The sequence below is a fragment of the Morus notabilis genome, unplaced genomic scaffold (assembly GCF_000414095.1).
Source record: "Morus notabilis unplaced genomic scaffold, ASM41409v2 Scaffold29, whole genome shotgun sequence".
Taxonomy (NCBI): Eukaryota; Viridiplantae; Streptophyta; class Magnoliopsida; order Rosales; family Moraceae; genus Morus; species Morus notabilis.
The window spans coordinates 120,015-136,794 of record NW_010363504.1 but is presented as its reverse complement, the minus strand read 5'-3'; the positions used below and the strand labels follow the sequence as shown (position 1 = coordinate 136,794).

General features: G+C 34.0%; 2 protein-coding genes across 3 annotated transcripts; one reads left to right on the top strand and one right to left on the bottom strand.

Annotated features, from left to right (window-relative positions):
* Positions 1-5,068: 5,068 nt before the first annotated feature.
* On the bottom strand, positions 5,069-7,228 carry LOC21392723. 2 transcript variants are annotated; one of them, XM_024169707.1, is made up of 4 exons: positions 6,926-7,228; positions 6,202-6,385; positions 5,575-5,645; positions 5,069-5,486 (listed from the first exon to the last, which is right to left on the bottom strand). In XM_024169707.1, exons 1-4 carry the CDS (start codon positions 7,223-7,225, stop codon positions 5,265-5,267), a joined length of 777 nt encoding a protein of 258 aa, XP_024025475.1. In that variant the 5' UTR covers positions 7,226-7,228; the 3' UTR covers positions 5,069-5,264. The 2 variants fall into 2 exon arrangements, with proteins under 2 accessions (XP_024025475.1, XP_024025476.1); XM_024169708.1 differs by having other exon boundaries at positions 5,450-5,502.
* Positions 7,229-8,255: 1,027 nt separating this feature from the next.
* Positions 8,256-12,507, top strand: LOC21392722 (peptidyl-prolyl cis-trans isomerase CYP65). The gene is made up of 11 exons (XM_010104458.2): positions 8,256-8,658; positions 8,761-8,823; positions 8,914-9,017; positions 9,657-9,748; positions 9,878-9,967; positions 10,063-10,138; positions 10,238-10,611; positions 10,836-11,092; positions 11,217-11,505; positions 11,880-11,993; positions 12,095-12,507. The coding sequence occupies exons 1-11, from the start codon at positions 8,531-8,533 to the stop codon at positions 12,293-12,295; spliced, it is 1,788 nt and encodes a 595-aa protein (XP_010102760.1). The 5' UTR covers positions 8,256-8,530; the 3' UTR covers positions 12,296-12,507.
* The last annotated feature ends 4,273 nt before the right edge of the window (positions 12,508-16,780 follow it).

Below are 16,780 nucleotides of genomic sequence, written 5' to 3'. Positions count from 1 at the left end.
GCATTTTGAGGTTATCAAAAACTTGTACCTTGTATTTTAAATTGCAGAACATTTATACCTTCACATTTCAAATTCATGTTAAATACTTCATTTTTTGGTCAAATATTGATTGTGACTAAAAAAAATCTAATTTGTACTTTTTTCTTATTATTTTTCATTATTTCTTTAAATGTGTTTAGATCTTTTTATGGTCAAAATTAACCATTGACTGAGAAAAGGTCGAAATTATGCATAATTTTAAAATGTGAAGGTATAAATATGCTACACTCTAAACTAAACTATAAGGTATGATTTTTTTTTTTTTATAATCTCGAAATGGGTATGGAGATCAATGACAAAAAAAAAAAAAAACAAAAAAAAAAATCACACACACACACTTCTTCACTTGTACAAGGAGTCCATACCTTAGCTGCATGGCCGTTTGTAAACAAGCCAAAAAAATAAAAAGAAAAATCACACACACACACACTTCTTCACTTGTACAAGGAGTCCATAAAGATCATGACCAAGTCTCACCTCTTCAATGTCTATGACTGGATATAAAACAGAGGAGAAGAGAATCGAAGCTCTCTATGATCATTCATGGATATGTAGAGCACAATTGACGTTGTGATGGACACCACGGCAGAGCTTAGAAGGTTGAAGGCGCTCCAAAATCGCCTCTCCTGAAGACCCCAAATCGTCCACGTTAACAATCCCAACCCATTCATCAACATTCCGAGCAAATTCGCCATCGTCGACAAAATGCAGAACCAAACACAAAGATGAAGAGATACTGCAAGAAGAACAACAGAAGAGAAAAAAAAGAGCCTTTGGTTGGAAGTTAAAACTCTCTATGCAAAAAACAAAAATGATGGGTCCTTGAAATAGCCCTTCCCTCTCTTTTAAACCTTTTTTTTTTTTAATTTAATTTAATTTTTTCTTTCCTTTTGCTGGTGGCCCCAGCAGGTCTCGTACTTATCGACTTTAAATTCTAATCAACTTCAAAAGCCAAAACACAGTCGGGAAAACAATACCAAACTGTCTTTATTATGAAGCCTTATTTAAATACTTTCGTAAGTGGAGTCACGTTAAGAGCTACTATATTGATTGTTTTTTTTTCTAAAGAAAAAAGTATTAGAAGGATATACCTGTGCTAGCTAGAAATTTAGAGGTTATTTAGTTTAGAGATTCGTATCCCAATTTAAATTATAATTTATGGTTTATTACAGTGTTTTTTCTCACAAAAAATATACGTAAATTAAAAATGGTTCTAATCTTATAATTCTAATATATGAACTAACTATTCATTTTTCATGGTTTATCAGTGTCCCAAATTATTGCCGCTGATGAATAGTATGTTCCTTGCAGAAAAGAAAAATGGTCGGTAGGAATCAAAAGGATAGCGCATAGTTGAAAGATATGATTTGGATTGAGACGGTTATTTTTTAAAAGGGTGTGGTTAAAAGTTAATTGAATAGACAAAAAATTGAAAGTACAGGTACGGCTTCTTTTTTTTTTTTTTTTTTTTTTTTTTTTGGGGTTTATAGCTTATTAAAAAAAAAAAAAAATGAAAATAAAAGGGCGGTTTTTTTTTTTTTTTTTTTTTTTTTTTTTTTTCGGCGTTTGAAGCCTCATCAAGAACTGGGATACTCAAAAAAGTAATTCTCAGTAGAGGTGCAAATAGCTAAAGGCGCCTTTGGTACATTGTATTAGCACCATCTATTTTATTTTTTTTTTAGAAGAATAATATGGTGTTTGGCAAATACGTCCTATAATTTAATACGAAATTCTACTTAATACAATTATGTATTGTAATATCTAATATTGAAAAAAAGAAACATATGTATTAGGTCGTATTGTCTAATTTATTTTAAAAGGCCGTACTAAAGCACATTGTCTCACATGGGTGTGGAGTCGTGAGGTTGGTGGATAGTACCTTTTGCTGCTCAAAATTTCTCTCTTCATTTGGCAATAAGCCAAAAGATCAAAAAGGGATTCAGTTATACACATCTCTTAATTAACAATGGACGTATTAATTAATTCCTTGTCAAAATGAAAGTGAAGTTATGGCGTTTTACCCTTCAAGGAAAGTGGTAGGAAATTGAGATATTAATAGCAATAACAATAACAATAATAATGAGAATAACAACAATAATGAGAATGATACATATTGATATATAATCAAGTAGAGAAACTCATATATATAGATATATATACATATATATTTCTATAAACTGAAAATGTGTAAGCAACTAAAGATCTTTATATCTAAAAATCTTGCCATGCATTACAATTTTTTATGCAAGATTAATATATTACACTAAGAAAATAAAAATACATAGTGATTAATAATTAGATCATACCTAAATATGGCTACAATAATGGAGATGACAAATCTGTAAACACGTCAAAGTGAGGATACATATATATAACAAAGAAAAAGATTGATCAGGAACATTTACAAAACGACATTATTTTTGCGATCACCGGTAAGTCTACGACTGGACATAAAGCAGAGCAGAAGAGGTTTCTGGTCGTCCATTTCTCTGTATGGACAATAAACACACCATTAATGACGTCGTCATGGACACCATAATAGAGCTCATAACGTTAAAAGCCATTGAAAATCGTCTCTCTTGAAGACCCCAAATCGTCCAAACAAACAACCCCAAGCCATCGAAAACCGTTCTTAGAAAATTCGCCATATTTCAGTAAACAACTGAGAGAAACTTAGAAGATGGTACTGATCGGAGTAGAGAAAAAAAAAAAAAAAAACCCACTTGGGATATTTCAGAAAGAATAAAGAAACACAACCTTTTGTTTAATAGATCAACTCTCCAAGAAATGAATGAAGATGGGTACTTGGTAGGCACTACTTGAGCCCTTTCTCCTAGTACTTTTCACTTTTTTCTTTGGAAAAGGAAGTTGGGTTTGCAGAGAAATAAATAGTATTTGGTTTGAAGCATAAGAGTATAGAGATTTCTGCTATAAGACTTTAAAAAATGAATTATTAGTAGGTTTTCATTTTAGTCATCGAATTAATTTGTATCAAAAACCGTTTGTTTAATATTATTTATTTTTAACCGTTAAATTAATATGTATAAAAAATCGTATAATTTTAATGTGACTTTAATTATATCTAATTATTAAAAATATAAACTATTAATAGAATGTCCTACCGCACATGATCCTAAGATTATAATAAAGAGTTTGGTTGCTTCAAATTATCATCCTTCCTCAAATAAGATAACTCTTAAATTCCAAAAGCAGCTTTTGCTTGAAGTAAGTGGCCAATTATCTCGGGTGAAGGTTTGTGACGCGAAGAGATACATGAATTGACATATTAGCAACTAATTTTGATTTTTATTGTTTTCTTGTTTGGGTATGTGACCACAAGAGGTCTTGTAGTTGTCGACCCAAATTCGAATCAAGCTTCAAACTTTCCTTGTTGCGTGCAATCTTAGAGTGGCTTTCAAAGCAAGTTATGGGCTGGAGAATTGAGTGGGTTTTCCTCTTCATTAAAATCAGTGAAGAAAACACAGCACTAGTTACTGTAAAAGTCAAAAGTTTCACGTGTGAAAAAGTATTATTCCGTGGACAAGTACGTGTAAAAGATACCCAATTGGAAGTTTGGAAATTAGAGTGAAAAAGTTCATAATAAAGTAAGGAGTTAGTTTTGAGCTTATGGAACGTATAACTCAATTGGAGTTTAAAAGTCTCGTTCAATTTATAAATTTAAATTTTTAATTTGAATTGAGATATAATTTTATATAAAAATTTTTTACTGTAGTAAAAAAGTTAAATGTAATTTTTTATGAGAATTTTTAACAGTAACAAAACTAAAATTAAAAACTTAAATTAGTAAAATAACCGATACCTTTAATAAGATTTAGAGACTATAATTTTAGAAAATGTACAACCCAAAATATTTGTTTTCCGCCATAAAAAAAGTTATATTTGTTATTAATTTCGAAGTGTAGAAAAAAAGTTGGCGATTGGCATGCTCATTTTTGTTTGGAGATAATTCTATCTTCAAGCAAAAACTAAGCGTGCCACCTATTACGGATTTCTTGGATTCTTTGGTTTTCATGCCTTTTGCTGGTGGTTGCTTTCTTTTGTTGCTGGGTGCCTGTCCAAGGCTGTGTCTGGTTCTCTTTTACGTTCAAATAGTTGAAACCGCGTACGAGTAAGTAAAAATAAAAAAAACATATTTATTAGGATCTTATTTAAAAAAATTAAAAAATTTATATAATGGGACAAAAAAATAAGAATGAAAAAAAAAGTATAATAAGGCAAAAGAAATAAGAATGTAAAGATGGTAGGAAAAAAAAAAGAAGAGAGAAAAAGGGGAGAAAAAAAAAAGAGGAAAGAAAGAAATAAACAAAACGTAAAAGAAAAAAGGAGGGGAAAAAAAAAACGTTTCGTTGCACGGTAGTGTGCGAAGCATAGCGCGACGAAACCCATTTTTCTTTAGTAGAAAGGTAAGGATTCGATGTATGGATTTCTTCTCTACCACAAATAAAAAATAAAAAAAATAAAATAATAAGCACTAAATTTATCGGCTTTCTTATTATAGTTTATTTGTGTATCAAATGATTATGATATTTCCCATTCGAATTAAAGAGGTATAAAGGAAAGAGATTACTTTGATGACTGAAAAAAAAAAAAAAAAAGACGAAAAAAAAGGGGGGCCAGGGGGGAGGATTTTTAAGGAAACGACATGTCATTGTTTGTCGGACGAAACGTCAACTACAGCTCAAGGGAAAATAGGCCCTGCAGCCACACGATAGATCATTTAATATTAGCCACATGCCATTTTTGTCTTACAATTTGCATGGCACAAGCTGTCGTTTCTTAAGAAACGACAAGTTCCTAGACAACAAAACTACATGAAGAAACGACATGTTGCTTTCCCTGAAACCGAAACGACAGAACTACAAAACAACTTAAGAAGCGACATGTCCTTTGACCAATTTTGCCAACTACCTATGCATTCAGACGCAAAAACCAAAAAGTATATGTCCTTTCTATGACCAGCCAATACATTGTTTCCAAAAAAAAAAAAAAAAAGGAAAGATTGCCGTTTGAGGACGGGCACTACCTACAACATCAAAGAACCTTTTATTATTGAAGGGAAAAATGTAGAAAAATTTTTAAAAAAGGTTTTTCCCCCTTTAATGAGAGCTGTATCATGCATGTGACATAGTAACCGTTTTTTTTTTTTTTTCAATCGGCTTTTTCTTAGAAATGTTAAAGAGTCTAAAACTTGATGTTAAGGAAATTCAAGCTCGGGAATTCAACTTCATATCTCTGGCAATAGAAGGAAGCCATCTCTCTCCCCTAACCCTTTTCAATTCCGCAACTCTCTCCTCTTCCCTCTTGGCTGCTTCCTTTGCTGCTGCCTCTTTAGCTTTTAGCCTCTCTAATGACTTTTGGCTTGCATCTCTTGCTGCAGCCATTATGTCTTCCCCATCAACAGCAACGGATTGTAGTCTTCTCTTAAACTGCAACCTCACATAACTATGTAAAATCAGAAGATCAATAATGAATTAAGTAAGCGCAATAAAAGTGAACATAGATCGATGAGGAGACCTTTTTCGACTTCTCGTCGATTTCTTTTCCCGGAAGAATTTTTGGTTTCTTTCTTGGTTGTTGAGGTTCATCTGATAACATGCACACGAGTTAGTCCTCAATGATAAATTTGGCAATAAGGCACGCAGAAATACGCTGTGCCTGAACACTGGTCAGCCGTCAGCTGAGGACTATCCAATTCAAAAACACTCTGAAATTAAATGGCTGCACTTGGGAGGGTTATCAGGACAATTTAAAAAAAAAAAAAAAAAAAAAAAAAAAAAACCCCAAGTGATGCTACAGCATTTCCCTCTTAAGGAGTCATATTGATCATAAAAGCAGGTTTCTTGCTCCAAGAAAACCAATCCATTTTCCGGATTACTTCGAACCTACATGTCAAGCACTTGGGCCCTACTAGCATGCAAGACAACTACAAGTTACATGGTTATGTTAAGGAGAGAAGAATGAAGAGCAGAGAAACGAAAAGAAAAAGTCTATTTAGAGGCAAATTGAATCGTGGGCATCTATATTTGGTCCAACAGTATAGCATTCCAAGGGCACATTATCAGTTGCTGAATTCTTAAAGCTCAAAGCTTCTGCATTAATTTGGCAAAAACTGAGAATACTGGATTACAATCATATGCTTACCTATATGATCAAGCACTATTCCTGGAGTAGAATGTTTAAACAAGCGAATTCCACCTCCATTACTCTTAGGCTCCGTATCTTCTTCACCTCCATTACTCAAGGGATCAGTATCTGGGGCATCAATAGGATAGTCTTTCACCATCACCAAAGTCTTCTCTAAGATACCATCCAAAATCTTTTGTGCCTGTAAAAGAAGCTTCTTTTTGTCCTAAACTAACAGAGTAGCAAAAACTGAAAAAGAACCATTCTGCGTAAACTTTAGACCAACAAGTTTCTATAGATAAGGAAGAGCTAGAAAAAGGTGGGCTGTAAAAACACAGGGAGAGAACAAAAATTTAAAACGAGAGAAAGCCCTGGGAAACATCAAACGACGGCAAAAAGGAAAGACGGCAAAAAGGAAAAACGACAAAACAAGTTTAATACAGGAAACAGCCTGATCGACGACAACAAAGTTTTGCAATTACAATTTACAAGCATCAGAAAATACAAGAAAAACGACAAAGGAAAACGCATACGAAAGAAGATAACGACAATAAATTGAAGAACCATACCTAGTATTTAGATTCAGCCATTTCTTTTGCTCGAGAAATTATTAACGTAAAAGGAAATTAGGAAAATCAATCGAATGACTTCAAAAAAAAAAAAAAAAAAAAAAAAAAAAAAAAAACGCAACCAAACTGAAAAATAAATCTGTGAAGAAGAGAGAGAGAGATTTATGGGTGACCTTGATTTGGTAGTGCTTGGGTTTTTGCTCTCGGCAATCATCACCGTCGTCGGCGGGAATAGAAGATTGTTTGCCGGCGGAAGAGGCACCGTTGGGAAAGGAAACGACACAAGAAGAAGTGGTGGCGGCGACTGAGTCGATGGCTTTTCTCCACTCGGCGTCTCCGTCTTCTTCTCCGCTGCTGATGCTCTCACTTGCCCCTCCCATTTCTTTTTTCGCTGCTGAAGCACTGAAATGAATAAGATTATGCCATCCCATTGGCGTAGTGGGCTGGGCTACAATTTTTACCTTTGCATCCATTTATCCAACATTTTTCCCGTTTTACAATTCTTTGATTAAAGAGTACTTAATTAAAGGGATCTTTTTTCGTACCTTAATATGGGGTAATTTTTTTATTTATTTGATTTATAAAAAATTATATAAAAATTTTAAAAAATATAGATTTCCTTTTTAAAGGCTACATTCGATTCTGACAACGGGTAAAGCTACTGCCCTACCTTGTATGCAGGAATCGACCAAAGAGAAGAAAATCAAATTCTTTTCTTTAAAATTGAAAAACGGATGAGATTAGAAAGGCCATCATTGGGGCAAACGATGCAATAGCTTCGGTTAGAGCAAAGTCCAAAATGGCATAACCAAATAATTGTTTAGCTAATGATGGATTCCGTGCCACAGAATGAATTAAAGAACTGAAGACGTTTCCAATACCGACAACAGCTCCCGCTAAAGCAATTGTAGCAACTCCGGTACCTATTGATTTTGCACCTTCTAACATAAGGACAAGAAAAAACCTCCTCACGCTTCATTTTTTGTTTTGTTTTTTTTAAAGGTAGGGTTGTACTAAAATATTTTCCTTAATTAAATACAAAGTTAAAAATTTAAGACTAGAGTTACTTGTCTTTTTTTTTTCTTTACAGATACGCTCATTTTGTATGAGGTGAAAAAATGAATATCCACAAATTAAAATATTTACACATAAATTTGTAAAATAATCAAAAATAATATTTCAAGCCTTCGTTAGCTAATCTTAAACTTAGTTTTAAAAATTCAAAACTATCCAAATAAAAAGAGTAAAACCAGAATAATGTTATTCTAATAACAATAAATAGACAAATTAATAATATTATTAAATTAAAAACATATTTTAAATATATAATTTAAAAATAATATTTAATTATTTAAAATGATAAAAATAATAGACTTATATAAAATCACGAGGAATCATCTTTGAGAAAATTATTAAAATTTGAGACTAAAAAAGATAATAATCCAAAATAAAATTCAAACATCCACGATGGGCTTCTAAGACGTTAGGACGGTTATACGGCCCAAAATTAGCCCATCTTCGACCCAGTTCCAGAACCGGCTAACCCAGAGCCAGCAAAGAACCGCCGGACTCTCTCTCTCTCTCTCTCTCTCTCCGAGCATAAGCTCCAGCAGTTGCAAGTAGAAGGACAAACCCTAACCTTTTCCGAGCGGATTGATTTGCTGAAATTGGAGTCTCGGAGAGTCAGAATTCCAAGCCTTGTTATCAGAATCTCTTGCCTTGGGGTGATTTAGGGTTCGAGCGAAGGGGCCGAGTCTGAGACTCAGAGAGATAACAAAATGGGGAAGAAACAGCACAGCAAGGACCGAATGTTCATCACCAAGACCGAGTGGGCCACCGAATGGGGCGGCGCCAAGTCCAAATCCAACTCCACCCCCTTCAAACGCCTTCCTTTCTATTGCTGCGCGTACGCTATATATATATATATATATGTGCGTGTTTGAATTAGTGAATTATGTTGAAAAGTCTAAAATTTTGCGGAATTGTTTCTATGGAAACTTTGATGCAGTCTCATATTTACGCCTTTTGAAGATCCTGTTTGCACTGCCGATGGAAGTGTCTTTGATATCATGTGGGTATCTCAAAGTTCGTTTTTCTTTTTTTGTTGACCTTTTTTTTTTTTTGGTTTAATTTACTTACCTCCATGGTTTTGGGTTTGCAGGAATATAATTCCATATATTAGGAAGTATGGGAAGCATCCAGTAACTGGGGCTCCCCTGAAGCAGGAGGATCTCATCCCACTTACTTTCCACAAAAATCTCGAAGGTTAGTGTTTTCTTTACCTACATTTTAAGCTCATAAAAAATATATAACATGCATTTTGGATTAGTCTTTGATAAACTACAGTCCACGACGACCTTACCCTTATAAGATTATTCATAAATTTGTTAATTCACTTGTTCACTCTTATACATCAGAGCTAGTAAAGCCATTATTTAAGTTATCAAAACCAGCATTTGACTAAGAGAAGGTATAACTTTGATTTGAAATCGATACCTAAAGGTACAATATTGAGGTCCCCAAAATGTTTGCTCTATATTTTTATAAACTTAAAATGCAAGGTATAAAAATAGTACATATTGTATGGAAATGTTATGTAAAATTATGAAATGCTTTGTGGACTGTGGTTCATTCATGCAAGTACCTGTTAGGAATTAAATTTACTCGATTTGTGTAGTTCTATTTTATTTTATTTTTTTCAGAAGGATGGGCTCCTTGTTGGTCAATGTTTAATTTTATGTTGATATCAGCTAAGATTGATGATGATGGACTTATCATGCCGGCATGCCTTGGAGAACTAGCTTTATTATAAAACGTGGATATTATTTGCTTGAACTAGTTGATTTTATAGTTTAGTTTCTCGTGTCAGCTAATTCAAAACCTGGTATCACCTTTTATTTGTAGGAGAGTTTCACTGCCCAGTGTTGAACAAAGTTTTTACGGAATTTACACACATAGTCGCTGTGAAGACCACAGGAAATGTATTTTGCTATGAGGTTTGTCATCTGCTGGTTATTACTGTTGGTTGTTTCTTTATCAGTACCTGCGTATTTCCCCGTGTGCCCATGTGTGGGTGGAACTTGGAACTCCTCTCAAGCTCATAGTATGGTTTTTTTCCGTTGTAGGCAATTAAAGAACTAAACATCAAGACAAAGAACTGGAAGGAGCTTCTCACTGATGAACCATTTTCTAGGGAGGATCTTATTACCATTCAGGTCAGTGGTTTTTTATCTTTTTTTTGTTTGTCAAATTCTGGCTAATATTTTTTGTTGGCTTGAGTTGTGCCTATGCTCATGATTATCATTTGCAGAATCCTAATGCACTTGACAGCAAGGTTCTCCTTGATTTTGATCATGTGAAAAAAAGCTTAAAAGTAGAAAATGAAGGTGAGCTAAAGGCTTCATCTACCATGTAGGTCCACTTCTGGTTCATTTTATGTTTTTACTATTTTATTATTTCTTACCAGTTTCGGTTTATTTTTGCAGAGTTGAAGAAAATGAGTTCAAATGCAGCATATAATATAAACGTCTCTGGAGATATTATGCAGATGCTGGCAGAGCTTGGTACGGAGAAAGGAAAGCAAACCGCTCTGCTTGGAGGAGGTGGCAGTAAGGCACAGAATGAAAGGGCTGCGGCACTTGCTGCCATTTTGGCTGCGAGGTCGCGTATTAAAGAAGATTCTGAAAAAAATTCAAATGGAGAGGGTAAACCTTCTCAGGCTTTCAGCATAGTAGATGCTGCATCTGCTTCTGTCCATGGTAGAAGTGCTGCTGCTGCAAAAGCTGCGTCAAGTGATAAAACTGCTGCTCGAATTGCAATGCACATGGCTGGTGAGAGGGCACCAGTTAACGCTAAGCTGGTTGGTTTTCCATACCCTACTTAAGCTCCCCCTCTCCCCCCTCTGTTGCTTGAATTATTTAACCCCAATTTTAAAATTAATTACTTGTTGGTTGAAGCAAAGACTTGTAGTTCAAGCATTTTTTTTGTTGTTGCTCTATGTGTATGAATGTTAGCGAGTTTATCCTACTGTGGATTTTCTTTCCTAGCAACGATGGTCGGTATTGATTCGAGTATTTGTTTCAGGTCAAGAGTCAATACACTACTGGTGCTGCTTCAAGATCCTTCACTTCTACCTCTTTCGATCCTGTGACTAAAAATGAATATGAATATGTCAAAGTTGAGAAGAACCCTAAGAAGAAAGGATATGTTCAACTGCATACCACCCATGGTGATTTGAACATTGAGCTCCACTGTGATATAACCCCCAGGGCTTGTGAGAACTTCATCACTCTATGTGAACGCGGCTATTACAATGGTGTTGCTTTTCATAGAAATATTCGGTACAGTGACCTTTCTAATTTAAATTCTACTCGAGGATGCTTGTTGTGTATGTGTATAAATTATTTGATATAATGATATTTTATTTGTCATTGTGACTAATCTCGCATGATCCCCTTATTACAGGAATTTTATGATTCAAGGTGGTGATCCTACGGGTACTGGGAGAGGAGGTGAATCAATATGGGGAAAACCTTTTAAAGATGAAGTAAACTCCAAGTTGCTTCACTCTGGAAGGGGTGTTGTTAGTATGGCAAACAGTGGGCCCCATACAAATGGTTCCCAGTTCTTTATCCTCTACAAGTCTGCAAATCATTTGAACTATAAACATACAGTTTTTGGCGGAGTTGTCGGTGGGTTGACTACACTGGCAGCAATGGAAAAGGTTCCTGTTGACGATAATGATCAACCTTTGGTAAGTTCCTGTACCATTCTTTTCAGATGTTGATGCTCCCGCCTGTTTATTTCATTTTATTGTTCACATGATTCAATTAATCTCATCCCTGAACTGATAGTAGGCGTGGTATTTAAAATACATCTTTGATTCAAAATTGCACACGTAGTTCCACACGTGTTTCAAATGTGTTCTAATCTTGATATAGCGTGTTTGTATACTGGGATTTTTGTTTTGATGTGTTAGTTTGCACTAGTAGCTGCAGGGGAACTTGTTTCTGGTTTGTTGGATATATTTATTTGCTACCATGAATCATAAGACTAACTAGAAGCAATCTATTACGTTCCCAATTCCCATGCTTTACTTCTAATATTCCTTCTCTTACATTCATGCAGGAGGATATCAAGATAACAGGTGTAACGGTTTTTGTGAATCCTTATTCAGAAGCAGACGAGGAAGAAGAGAAAGAAGCAGCTGAAAATGAGAAGAAAGCTGAGGATGACGAAAATGTTTGTTCTTAAACCCTTTAATGGCCCTATTATATACACGCGCGCGCGCACATAATTCTGCGTGACCAATATTGACCTTGCTAGTTCCTGTTACATTTCAGGAGAAGATTGGGGACTGGTTTGCCAACACGGGTACAGGAACAGCGAAGTCTGGACCAATTGGTGGCGGTGGTGTCGGGAAGTACTTGAAAGCCCGGAGTGCTCAAGAGGAATCTGCTACTGTTGCCAACGGCTCAACCGCTGTGGCAAAGAAAAGGAAGTTGGGCTCAGCGGTAGAATTCAAAAATTTTTCTGCATGGTAAATTCCTCAAATTTTGTATCATATATACAAGTGACTTGGAGATGTAGTCTGCAGGCCTAAGGCCAGCATCATTATATATTCTCCGCAAGTAAAATAGGAAATTACAAACAGCTTTATAGGAGCATTTGTTGTTTTTGTTTTGTTAATTTACAATGAGATGTATTCCATTATAAATCAATCGCCCCTGCTACAATAAAACACACATCTTTTCCAGAAGCTGGTCTTTCTGTAACGCGCAACATTTTCATTGAATCCCAAAGTGCTAACCAATTGAGAATTATATTTTCCTAATTTGACATTTTTACAGAATGTTAGGAGGCAACCAAAGCATTATCCATACAGCTTCTATATAATCTTCAGTTCAATGTATAGCTCAAAAAAAAAAAAAAAAGGTTTTATGTCACCATTCTAGATTAAAACTAAAACAATGTAATGACGCATGTACAATGTCATCTTTTTTTTTATTTTTTTTGACAAAACTAGACAAAGAGTTACTTTCGTCCACCACCAAGCCCTGCCCCGCCACAACATATACCGGGACCAGTCGACTGTAAATGGATGCATCTTTATTCTTTTACGACAGAAGAGGAGAATTATGAGGTTAACCAATAGAAGAAGTGGTTTTTAACTGCGAGGATAAAATTTACCCTAAAATCTATGATGACAGTCCGAACTTTTACCGGCCTCCTGAACATGTGCCAAGTTCCCACTGAAAACTGAGCCTGAGCAGTGTAGAAGCTTTTATCGAAAGGATTGTTTGGTAACCTGGAAAAATGGAGCAGAAATTTTCCTTTCCAGCATCTGATTTCTGCCTTATGCGAACGAGTCAGGGTTTGTCAAGTTATGCATGTATTCAATTATGGAGCTTTGAAAATCTGCCAGCATTGGTGCTCTAATGAGACCCACATCACACCCACCCTTGAGAGGCCTTCACTGGATTGCACTTTAGAAACTGTCCAATATTTCAGAAAAATATATATATATATATATAAAAGAAAAAAATACGGGCATTCTAAGGTGATGACATTTAGCCGATAATGAAAATATCGATAACTACTTTGTCGATTTTTTTTTCCACATGATGTCCATAAGTCTGACTCTCGCTACAAATAAAAAGGGTTAAGAGATTTATTTTCTCAAGTATTCGATATTTTCTGGACACTAAGCATGGAGTATTAGTATTTTTTTTTTCTCCACAATTTTACCTAAATATTCAAATATAAGTCCATAGTTCTATGAATATCCACAATTAATCCATTAGTATCCAAAAATATAAGAAAAAATAGACTTAATTAAAAAAATATCGAAATTCACATGTCTTCTATTTTTTTTTTTTTTAATGAGTATTGTCAATGAGTTTTTCAAAATTATTCGAGCATTATATTGGGAACAAAAAAAAAATCTATTATTTGGACTAGGATGGAATGCAAAACCTATATCTTTAATTTGAACCTCCACGGAGTTCATTTTTTGGTACTGAATTTTAAAGGAAGAAACATTTTTGAATTTAATTATGTACTTTATTTGTCTGTGTTGTGTAAAATATTGTGTGATTGTAAAAATTTTACAACGAAATAGGTTGTTATTTGGCTAATATATATTTATAATATATGTTGCAGTATATATATGTTCATTATATATACTGCAAATAGATTCATTACAAACATATAAATTGTATTGACAAAATTAGGTTATTAAAACTATTACACTTCCCACAATTTCAATTGAAATTTTCAATTTTCAATTTTCAATTTTAGTTTAATGCCCATCATTGTTTTTTTTTTTTTTTTTTTTTTCCTGATATTGACATTGATATATTCAACATTAATATTATCCATTAACAGTACTACGTATAAAAAGTAAACCATAACCTTCAATATTCATATCAACATCAATATTCTACCACATACACCCGGGGGTCATTTTTAAAAGAAGTTCCAATGTTGAACAAGTTGTGATACATTCTTAGACAATGACGTAATTAATGATCTCATAACATTGAGTCAAATTCTAGCTATAGACAATTGAACGTATATATAATAATATCATGTTATTTATATATAGCTTATAGCATAATGAGGATTATATTAGAGTTTTTAATCACGTAAGTGTTCTTCCAACGTCACACCAAGGCAATCATACAGAAAAAATTTGGTTAACAACTCTAAATTAAACCAACAAGTGGGGCCTTCAAAGCATCATCAACTTAGGAAAAAGAAAAATGAGAAAAAAAAAAATCGCAAAAAATCATTTCAAAGAAAAGCTATGTGAAAGGCCGGCATCAATCCATGTTGGAGATCAGTTCAAATAGTATTGGTTGGAGTGTGGGACATCAGGCAAATATTAAACTAATTTAATGAAAAAGTAAAATTTAAGTCTCGTTCATTTAACCGATTTAAGTTTTCAATTTTAGGTTTTTATAGTTAAAAGTTCTTAAAAAATATCACATTTAATTTTTTCTGTTACAGTTAAAAACTATCAAAAAATGTCACATTTCAATTTAAATTGAAAACTCGAATCTGCGAATTGAATGAGACCCATTATGCAACTGAATTTTGCAATATAGTTTTTTTCCCCTGGATAAATTAATTTAAGCTGGTCTAAACAGAAAAATAATTCTTCTTTGGAGTAACAAGCTTTTTACGTATAAACTAAATCCACTTGGGCACTATGGTTTTATTATTATATATTATTATTGTTGTTTTTGTTTTGATTTTTTTTATTATTATTTTGATAAATTACTTGGAAAAACTATATAGTTTAAGAACAAAACAAGATAGCCGTCGTGACGCGATCCACATAAAATTTCAGCATTATGGTTGGGTAATTGACATTTCATCTACAATATTCATGTTCTAATATTATTAAACCAAGATTAGAAAAATAAATATCTCAAAAAACCATAACACATCCCCTAATCAAGCTTTAAACTAAAGTCTCTAGCCCATTATTTTATTATACGTTTTTGGTTAAGCTTTGTCTTATTCACTCCGTTGTGCTTTAATTATGATGTCAGGAATTTAACGGTTCTAACGTGGAAATAAACATTTGGTTAATCTCTAGTAATTATTAGGTCTTCTACATGGGAAATTTCTTCGGATAATCATTTGGAATTCAGTGACCGCCCAAAACATGATATGGGCAAATATGCATTGCCGTCTGTGCTTCTTTGTCTGAGTTGATGACTTCCAAGGAATCTACCACAAAATTCTCTTTAACCAAAAGAGTCCAAACCAATGGGATTTTCCTAGTGGTTGATGAAGAAAACCAAGAACAAGAATAAGAGCTGTTTTGGACATGAATCCCATATTGGACAACAATTCTCACATATATATATATATATATATCTATATATATATAAATACATTCGCCTTTTTTAGATATATATAAAATTATATACACTCACCTTGACTGCTTGACATAAGAGATAATAATATAGGAGTGCAGTCCGTTTATTTATTTATTTTTTCTTGTTTTCTAATTAAGATAAAAAAAAAATGAAGAGACGTACATTATGGACAACAAAAAAGCCATCTGACCAAACATTGTTAGTACTATACTCAAAATTTTGATTCAGAAATATGTGCTCGGCGTTATCATGGATTATCCTATCCTGGGATAAAGGAGACAAAGATTTTCTCTCTAGAAGGAATTAAAATTCAGCTTGAAGACAACAAGGTTAGGACAAGGAGAAATTGAGTATTGGGCTTTTTGGGTGCAATCATAAAGAAAACCAACCAACATTGACTAGGAAGAAAACAGAGAAAGAAAAAAAAAATGGAAGAAAGAAAGAAAAGGAAGAAACTCACTCAAGTGGATTCTTCATAGATTTTGGTACTCAAAATGTGTGTTTTGTGTTTGTGACAATATGCAAATGGGAGAGAACTGATTTCTTGTTGGGCTAATCTAGAGCTATCTAGAGAAATGACCCCATTGGCCGTTGGGGGAGTGAGATTAAAGGTGCGTGTGTTGTATATAAACTATCAAAAGAGTGGGAAAAAGGAGTTTGGAAAAAGAAGTGAAAGTGGGATGCCCTAGATTTTGGTGAAGGGGTACATTTTGGTATTTAAACACAACATTATAATATTATACAATACATCATGAGTGGGAAATTCATTCATAGTATATATATATATATACATATATATTTGTATGTATGGGTTTATGTAACATTATAGTATAAAAAGAGGAAAAAGTGAGAGGAGGAATTTTGGCAGGTTTTGGAGAGGGATTAGGAGGCAAGGAATGTGAGTGGGATGTGCAGGCTGATGGTGGCTTTGATGATGATGATGATGCACGCCGGCAGCTTTACTCTCTCTCTCTCTTTCTCTCTCTCTCTCTCCTAAAAACCCAGTTGGCACGCCTGCTCCCACTACTCAAAAACTCAACACATTCTCTCTCTCTCTCTCTCTCTCTCTCTCTATGTGCTTAAAAGAATGAAAAGCTAATCCACTAACCCATTTGGTGATCTTGACCCGGCTAACTT